Below are 9,562 nucleotides of genomic sequence, written 5' to 3' on the forward strand. Positions count from 1 at the left end.
GCATCCCAAGTCTTCAGGGCAAATCAAACATTAAACACTATTGCTTTTAAACCCTGTACTGTAGCTACAAATGTGCACTCACCAGAGGGGCCTTCTCTGCCTTCAGGGTCGAGGATCCCATCTTGGGAGGGTATTGGCTCCAGGGTGATGAAAAGGTCCTGGCTGCCGGGGAGAAGGGATTCACCACTTGCCTGCTATGCATTCTCCTCCTCCTCATCCATAAAATCCTCCTCTGTGTTGCATGAGACTCTACCCTTGCAGGTGTCCACAGACAATGGTGGGGTAGTGGTAGGGTTCCCCCCTAGAATGCCATGCAGCTGATCACAGAAGCGGCATGTATGGGGCTCTGACCCAGAGCGACCGTTTGCCTCCTTTGTCTTTTGTTAACCTTGCCTGAGCTCCTTGACTTTCACATGGTTCTGCTGTGTGTCCCTGTTGTAGCCTCTGTCCATCATGCCCTGTGCGATTTTAGCATATATATTAGCATTTCTTCTTTTCATCGGAATTCTGCCTGCACAGATTCTTCTCCCCATACAGTAATTACATCCAGTGTCTTGCTGGAGCTCGTTTGCGATTCTAGGGGGACTGCATGATCACTTGTGCTGCTGTGCTCATCACGCTGACCAAACAGGAAATGAAATTCAAAAGTTCCTGGGGCTTTGCATGTGTACTTGGCTAGTGCATTGGAGTTGAAAGCGCTGTCCAGAGCGGTCACATTGGAGAACTCTGGGATAGCTCCCGGAGACCAATAACGTTGATTTGCGTCCATACTACCCCAAAATCGACCCAGCAAGGTCAATTTTAGCACTACTCCCCTCGCCGGGGAGGAGTACAGAAATTGATTTTAAGAGCCCTTTAGGTTGATGGAACACAGTTGCTTGTGTAGATGCATTCATTATAAAATCGACCTAAAGCGGCTAAATTTGACCTAACCCTGTAGTGTAGACCAGGGCTTAGTAACTTCACTGCATATTTGTTTGTTAACTACAAAGGACTTGGCAGGGCTCAGCTACCAACATCTAAACAAGACAAGACATTTTGAAAAAAATGTACATAGGTTCAAATTTCAACCTCCTCACTCCCATCCACACACTTGCACTGTATTTCAGATTCATCTATACAGTTTATCACTGTCTTCATTAAATTAGTAGGTTTATAATTAATGTTGTTATTAGAACAAATGAGTTTAATGACAAATTATCTGTGATAAGTTTTGATCTGCAAAGGTTTATAATGTAGATCGTTATAGAGACATTTACCCGTTATGGCTGATGTGAATAACTGAAGGAAAATGAGTTCAACTACCACCGAGTTTACATAATGAAGTAAACTGTAGAATCCGTTAATGTTAATATCGATCTTATCTACAATAATATATGGCCTACATTTGAAAAATAACATCAGTAAATTAACATACTGTTTCAGCTGTTCATATTTTCCTGGCTCTACCAAGATAAGACAATTACATTCCTGTATTAACTTTAATAATGTTGATACTGATACAGAAAAGGCAATTTGCATAACGGAGCCAACTGCAGAATTGATCTTATTTAGTATTGATCCTATTTTTTCATAAGATGCTGCCCTGTATTCGAAAGATAATATCTGTAATAAATTCTCATTAACACATTTCAGATGATGACATCCAGAGAGAAATATCACATCCATGCCCTTTTCATGTATCAGCTTTTAAGTCAATATTATAATAACAATAGTTGATTAAAAAATATTTTTAGATGCGAGATTTTGCTTCTTGAGAGTAAGTTTTTGATGAAGCTGAACATGAAATTCTCTCAAGTTGCAAGAGTGTGTATGTTGTGTCCTTGAGTGACAGAATGGGCAGGTTTCCCCTGAGAAACAAAAGGGTTGACACCTGATTTCCTTCCCTTTGCTATACTTGTCAAATGAGAATCTAAGGCCAGGTTTATACTAGTCACTTTGCCAGCATTGCAATGTCAGTTAGATGTGTGATTTGTGTGTGTGTGATATTTCTGTGCAGCAAAAGCCCTAGTGTATGTGCACTTATACAGGCATAAAAGGGCTCTTGCTGGGACAGCTTATTTCACTCACCAAATCGATACGGGCTATTCCAGAAGAACTTTGTAGTGTAGACTAGGGTCTAAGGCATTTCTGCCCATTTGTGAGATTCACTATTAAAGGAAAGCAATTTTGGCATAAACTGATAACACTGATACAGACAATTATGAACTTTTGGGAGAAGCTCATGAACAAATCAAAACCAAAAGACAGTGTTGCCCAAACCCATTTCAGACTAAGGCTCTGATCCTGCCAAGACTTACACATGTGAACCATTCCAACCAGAAGCCTGGTCTGACCAGCAGCAACATGTGAGCAGAATCAGTGGGTGTTGAACAATGCACAATTCATTGCGGATTGAAGCCTAAGCTCTTATCAATACCACAGGCCCAATCCATGGCTGCATTGTACCTGACATAGTCACCTCTGGGCAAAGTGAGTGTGGAGTGCTACCAAATCAGACTGATAACATTATTACATTTTTGTCTAGGTACTTGGCTTCCCTTCCCTAACAAGATAATGGTGGGTGAGCTCTTGTAATGACAAGTTGCAGGTCTGAACCAAGGGGATGGAAGAAAGAGAAAGGAAGGGAAGTCCTGTAAAGCAGCTGGATAAGTATGAGCTGGAGAGCATGGCAAAGGAGAAATGGGAAAACAGGAAAGCTCCTGTAATGCTATGTTGAGGAGCTGGTGCAACTAGAGGAATGCGAAAGCATCTTACAATATTGCAACTTCGGCTACGTCCAGACTACCCGCCATATCTGCGGGTTAAAATCGATTGCTCGGGGATCAATATATCGCGTCTCATCTAGACGCGATATGTCGATCCCTGAGCGCACTTATATCGATTCCGGAACTCCATCAACCCCAACGGGGTTGCGGAATCGACAGGGAGAGCCGCAAACATCGATCCCGCGCGGTGAGGACGGGTGAGTAATCCGATCTTAGATATTTGACTTCAGCTACGTTATTCACGTAGCTGAAGTTGCGTATCTAAGATCGATTTCCCCCCATAGTGTGGACCAGCCCTTCGATGTGAGATAGGGAATGAGAACACAGAAGAAAGGTAAGGAAGCATGGCCGCTCCTGTAATGCTGCAGGACACGGCTGTACCAGGAAAGCAGGGAAGGTTTTTGCAGTTTGCATCGTGGAAGAGTTATCCCAAAACTGGCAGTAATCCAGGTAACCACACTGGTTAGGGCTGGTCTAGTTTTCCATATGACCTGCCTGGAAACAGGTGCCTTTCATTGGTATGATTCGCTCTCTGGCTCTGTAGAGCTGCCAATAAAATAGCCCATTCCCTATACCACACAGGATTAGGTTTGTAGAGTGCCATTTGGGTGAGCAACTGGACAATGAAGTGCTCCAGCTCCCGGAGAAGAGCAAAAGGAGAGGGAGAGGGATCACTGCCAGGCTAGGGGGACAGAGCTGCAAGATGCCTGCCAACCAGGAACAGCCCAGGGCAGGAACGGGCTGCAGTGCAGCCAGCATCCCAAGAACCATCAGTTCACCCAGGCCTCTTTAATCCCCTCTCTGAGGCCTCCACCTCTTTAACCCCTCATCTAAATCCCCATCTTGCCTCAAATCACCAGAGTTTCCTGCCTCATCGCACCCCACAGCCTCTCTAACCTAACCCGTCCCTTACATTGGGCGCCTGATCTCCCACATGCCTAACCCATCCTGTCTCCCAAACCCTAGACCCACCATCCTAACGCTGTTAACCCCCATCCCCTCCAACTTCCCTCCCCAAACCTCTCTGAGACCCCGATCTTCCCAAACCCAACTAACTCCCCCACCTCTCCAAACCTGTCACCTGCCTCTTATCCCCCTCCCCGCACCTCCCCAACCCTTGTAAACCCCTCTAACCCTCCGGCCCCTCCAAATGCCTCTCACCCCCCTTGCCAAACCCCTCTACTCCCCGTCCCCTTCGCTCTCCGGCCCGTCTCGTCTCGTCACGCCGAGTCCGCCCCTCCGCTCTATTGACCCTGCCCGGCCGCCGTCATTATAGCGCCTGCGCAGTGCGGGCGGAGGGAGCTGATGGCGGTGGTGGGGGTGCGCGGTGCCCGCTGGCTGCGGGCGGTGACCCTGCTGCGGGCGGCGGGGGGCCGGGCAGCCCCGCTGGGGGCCCGAGCAGGTCAGCGAGCGAGCGGCGTTCTGCGACGCGGGGCAGGCCTGGGGGAAACGTGTCCTTGGGTGTCTGCGTTGCCGGGCTCAGTGGAGCGGGGGCGGCTCGGGGCTCTTGGGTGCGCCGGGGGAGCGGGTGATCGGTAATTGGGGGAGACGGCGTGGTGGGGAGGCGGCTGGGCGCCCTTTAGTGGGAACAATCTCTTGTGTATTTCTGGATACTTGTCGGTGATTCAGTAATTGCAAAATCAGGTGAGGAGGAGGAGCTGCCCTCCCTCGGCCCCCGTACAGAGACTTGGATGCTTGTGTCTGATGCCCCCAATGCAAGTAATTTGCCCCCTAACCTGGGCGTGGGGGTGATCCTGTGAAGCAGTCCCTCCTTTCACTGTCTACTGTGTATTGGGGTGCAACCATCATTGGCTGCTACTGGCTGTGCCTCTGCCCTGAACATAAGAATGGCCATACTGGGTCAGACCAAAGGTCCATCTAGCCCAGTATCCCGTCTTCCAACAGTGGCCAATGCCAGGTGCTTCAGTGGGAATGAACTGAACAGGTAATCACCAAGTGATCCATTCCCTGTTGCCCATTCCCAGCTTCTGGCAGACAGGCTAGGGACACCATCCCTGCCAGTCCTGGCTAATAGCCATTGATGGACTCATGCTCCATGAAAATACCCTGTTGTGCTGAGACTCCCAAACAGCTTTGACTTGTGTTTTCTGCCTTCAGCTTCGGGCTTGCCCAAGCACCTGATGCCTGGACCTTACCCCAAGACCCCAGAGGAAAGGGCAGCTGCTGCAAAGAAATACAACATGAGGGTGGAGGACTATGAGCCATATCCGGATGATGGCATGGGGTGAGCTACATAAAGCACTGAGCTCATTAGATCCTTGAAGAAAGGCAAGAGCAGGTATCAGCTGGTACCAAGCTTCAGGGAGGATCTATTTAATAGTATATAAAACACTTACAACTGAAGTGCTTGAGGTACCCTGCTGCATTATTAAAACACTTCATGAACCCGTCAACACTCCAAAAAGGCAATGTTCTCTAAAAGGTTAAATAAAAACAAGTCACTGGAGCAACAGATTATGGAGGGTGGAGAAAGTAATGTTGGGATGGAGGATGGTTGTATAGGCACTGGACTGGGATCCAGAAGATCTGGGTTCAATATCTGGCTTTGCCACAGACTGTTCCCTGGCTGTGAAATGGGGATAATATGTCCCTTCTTCACAGGGGTCTTGTGTGGCTAAATTAACATTTGTGAGGTGTTCGGTTTCTATGGGCTGGTCTACACTGAGGAGGGAAATGGATCTAAGATACGCAACTTCAGCTACGTGAATAGCGCAGTTAAAGTTGAAGTATTTTAGATCGAGTTACCTACCGTCCTCACGGCGCGGGATCAACGTCCGTGTCTCCCCGTTGACTCCGCTACCGTCGTTCGCGTAGGTGGAGTTCCGGAGTCGACAGGAGCTCGTTTGGGGATCGATATATCGCATCTAGATGAGACGCGATATATCGATCCCCGAGAAATCGATTGCTACCCGCCGATACGGCGGGTAGTGAAGACGTAGCCTGAGACAACGGGGACACAAATACCTGTAATATGGTGTTAATGGTGATCCAACTGCAAAATGCCTTGCAAGTTAAATAATATATGGAGATATACCTATCTCATAGAACTGGAAGGGACCTTGAAAGGTCATCAAGTCCAACCCCCTGCCTTCACTAGCAGGACCAAGTACCATCCCTGACAGATTTTTGCCCCAGATCCTAAATGGCCCCCTCAGGGATCCTGTGGGGAGGGATGGCTTGAGATAATCACAGGGAGAGAGGAGGAGAAGCTGTGCATATTCCAGTAGCACTTGCAATTTGTATAAAGATAAAATACATAAACCAGAGGAAGAGGATACACCATATAAGCAAAGTCATCAGTATGAAGGGAAGCAATGCCATGTTAGTTAACATGTTTTTTAAATGTATTTACAAAATACTATAGGTTCAAGAGCGACTACAGCTAATAATTTTCTTGCTCTGCTATTCCATTTTAATAGATTTTTCTAATGAGCTGTACCATACAATGGATATAAATAATTTCTTTTTTATTTGTATTTTATTTGTATGTTTCCAATAGGTATGGTGATTATCCCAAACTTCCTGACCGATCTCATCATGAGAGAGACCCCTGGTATCAGTGGGACTACCCCAGTCTGAGACAAAACTGGGGAGAGCCGGTAGGGATGGTGGATCTTTTTGCCTCTAACTTGCTAAATTAGTGCTGTTCGTACTGAGTTTTAATGTTCAACTAGAATAATATTTATGTAATACTTTACCATCTCACACCAATGTTTGGAAAGGAAATCTTAGGCTAAGAAAGTCAGGGTAAATCCCTATTCTGCCATCTCATTTCCCCCACCCCCAATCAATCCCAAACAAGGTCAAAGGATTTTCAGCGTCCATGCAGATGAGAGAGGGCCTCTGTATCTTAGCATCTTCCATAGTAAGGTGAAAGGCTGAGTCAACCGTACTGGGATGTATCGAAGAGTCTTAACTGCTTCAGATCTGATGTCTGCATTACTAAACCATCCTTTCTGCTAGATCACAGAAGTTCATGCCCTTTCAGCCCAGTGAGTCCTGCCACTTCTATCACTGGTTCTGGGGTTGCTTTCCAATGGAATAGGTGCTGGGTGGCCTTTTCCCTAGAAACTGCTTGAAACTTCCTTTCTGACACTAGAAAAGGAGACTTAAGAAGAGCCAACTCCCAATGATTAGTAACTCTTGCTGGTAAGAGAATGTGGGGTTTCTGTAGGTGGTTGAAACTGAACCATAATTATTTCACTTGGTTGATGACATGAGCTGTCCTTAAGCAATAGAACTAGAGGGGAAACAAGCTTTTGTGTGTGTACTGGGGATTTCAAAATGCTTGGTTGAAAAAATTGATTATAGTGGAAGGATGACTAAAAGTAACTCAAGGCAATGTTTTTGCCCTGTAGCAATGCTGTGACTTGAATTTACGTTGAGTAGTTATCTAATCTCTCTCAGTACATTCTCTCATGTATCAAGGATCATAGGTTCAGTATAGAAAGGCTTGGGAATTGTCAGCTTGGCTATTGAGCTTTTAAAAGCAATGGTGCATGAGAAGTGTTGCAGTGATTCAAGACACCTATGTGCTTTAGCTCTCTCTAATGCTGAGAATGCTTTGTATTGATATTTGCTGTCCCTGGGGTGATTTGGGGTTGTGGTAATTTCCCGTTGCACATACTGTCTCTTGGTCACAGTGGAGCACAAGTGTTTTCAGTGAGAAGTGTTGGAAAGAGTAAAAACTGCCCTCTTTACTTATAAGAGATGGTTTTGTTTGTAATGGTGAGAGTCTGGCTCCCCTGGTATTAGATCAGACAGCTGTGCAGTCAGGCCCACCATCAGCCACCATCTGAAGTAATGAACTAGGAAAGTGAAGGCAGTATGTGATCAGAAACATTGAGTTGTCTGCATTCTGGTTATGTGTTCTGCTTAGCCGCTCATGTTTTAAGATGCTTGACTTTTAGCTTCTAGGGTGAAAGACCCTCTTGAATGAGAAGCTTAAATGTGTATCTGTTCAAGCAATTGTATTCAACCTGTGGAGGTCATAGGATAACTTAATCTGTTGGTGCCTGGTGCATTATGTAGATAAGGAACCTGATCTAAAGTAGCAGGAAATCACTTGAGACTTTTTTGCTGTTCTAACAGCACTCAGCAATATACATCTGTGGGGTCCTCATGTGCCAGGAGCTCCCCACAAACCATTGAGCCAATTCCTGCTGTGCCTGTTTGTGAAGTACCATGAGAACAAAAGACATTTTGAGACACAGTTGAAGTTGCTGTGGGTGGATAAATGTGGGTTCATGATATTTTTTGAAAAATGAAGTAATATTGTCTAATTGTTTGAGCAGAAAGCTGGAACTCGGGGCTCCTGAGTTCTGTCCTTGACCACCATCAACTCACCCTGATTGGACAAGTCACGTAGTTTCTCTGTGACTGTATCCCCATCTGTAAAATGAGGGTAAAATTTTCCTTCTGGTAGCATTGTGATTTCTGATGTTTGCAAACTGCATAAAGTTTCTTGGATGAAGAGCCAGAGAATTGTAGAGTGCTATTGGAATACTATAACCGAGCCTCTCCCTGTATTGTTTAGATGCACTGGCACTTTGACATGTTTCTCCGGACCCGTGTTGACACGTCCCCCACTGTGGTACCGTGGCACACCATGCGCAATCACTTCTTACTCTTTATTGGCTTCATGCTGTTTATGTTCTGGCTTGGAGAAATGTACCCATCCTACATGCCTGTGGTAAGTAATGAGGTGGGGCGGGGGAAGAGATCTCCTAAGAACAGTTGCTGCATGCCACTGCCCAATGCCCAGAGCAGTGTCCTATTGAGGTTGAATATCTTGGGGTTACGAAGGCCCTGCTGCACCACTGGTGTGGCTTTGGACAAGTCACTTAGGCCCAAGTCCTCAGAGATACTTACGCATGTAACTCCTGTAGAAGTCAATAGGAATTAGATGCTAAAATACTTTTCAGGCTGTTGGCCTTGGTGTCTCAATGCCCCACTGTCCCCATCTGTAATAGTGTGAGAACATTTGCTTCAGAGTGGGGCTGTGAGGGTTGCATGGTGCATCAAAGAGACAAAACACTCTGTGAGTGTGAAGTATTTGCCCGCAGGTTTGCCAAGTTGCCTGTTTGAATGTGTTGAGTTTGCTGCTTCACACTATGTTCCTCTGCAGGGACCGAAGCAGTATCCTTACAATAACCTGTACCTGGAGCGAGGGGGCGATCCCAGCAAAGAGCCCCCAGAGGTGAAGAACTATGAAATCTGAAAGATGCATGGAAATGTAGCTCTTCTTCTGGGATATTTACACTGGGGGTCCTCCAGAGTGTTCACTGCAGGAAGCACTAATCACTTGTTCTCTTAGACATTTACTCATAATAAAATATATTGTGAAAAATCTTGTGGTGGATTTCTTTTCTTTCAAGAGGCTATAAAGTGGGCAGTGAAGTTACAGTGACTCCACCATTGTCTCGGAGCGGGGTCGAATTCCCTTGTGTACACGATGGTGCTTCTGGAAGAAGTCCGGAGGTATTGACCCTTAGGTATCTGTGTGTAAGATGGACACTGGAATTCTTTAGATAAGTCTGATTCCAGTGCCAGCTATCAAGATCATCTTTGCAGCTGTTGGAAGGAGAAGAAAGTAAAACAGAATTCAATTAAATGTTCAAAGATGGACACAACTCCTTTGGGTTATTCAACTCTGCCATGATGCCATCTATACTATGAATAATTTTACTTCCTCGTTGGGTTGGCTCTTCTCTCTCAGCCCTCCTCAGCAGCAACCACAATAAAAGTTTGAGTTGCCTTATGTACTGGTGGAT

At 46.0% G+C, this 9,562-nt stretch overlaps 1 protein-coding gene across 1 annotated transcript; it reads left to right on the forward strand.

Moving 5' to 3' along the window:
• The first annotated feature begins 4,070 nt into the window (after positions 1 to 4,070).
• Positions 4,071 to 9,141, forward strand: NDUFB8 (NADH:ubiquinone oxidoreductase subunit B8). Its single transcript, XM_030568471.1, has 5 exons — positions 4,071 to 4,170; positions 4,887 to 5,013; positions 6,289 to 6,388; positions 8,326 to 8,481; positions 8,917 to 9,141. Exons 1-5 carry the CDS (start codon positions 4,074 to 4,076, stop codon positions 9,007 to 9,009), a joined length of 573 nt encoding a protein of 190 aa, XP_030424331.1. The 5' UTR covers positions 4,071 to 4,073; the 3' UTR covers positions 9,010 to 9,141.
• The last annotated feature ends 421 nt before the right edge of the window (positions 9,142 to 9,562 follow it).

Source organism: Gopherus evgoodei, chromosome 7 (genome assembly GCF_007399415.2).
Source record: "Gopherus evgoodei ecotype Sinaloan lineage chromosome 7, rGopEvg1_v1.p, whole genome shotgun sequence".
NCBI classification, from domain to species: Eukaryota; Metazoa; Chordata; order Testudines; family Testudinidae; genus Gopherus; species Gopherus evgoodei.

Coding starts and splice junctions, on each gene's coding strand:
- NDUFB8 (XM_030568471.1), top strand. CDS start 4,074: ATGGCGGTGGTGGGGGTGCGCGGTGCCCGCTGGCTGCGGGCGGTGACC. Junction 5,014..6,288: donor TATCCGGATGATGGCATGGG/GTGAGCTACATA, acceptor TGTTTCCAATAG/GTATGGTGATTATCCCAAAC. Junction 8,482..8,916: donor ACCCATCCTACATGCCTGTG/GTAAGTAATGAG, acceptor GTTCCTCTGCAG/GGACCGAAGCAGTATCCTTA.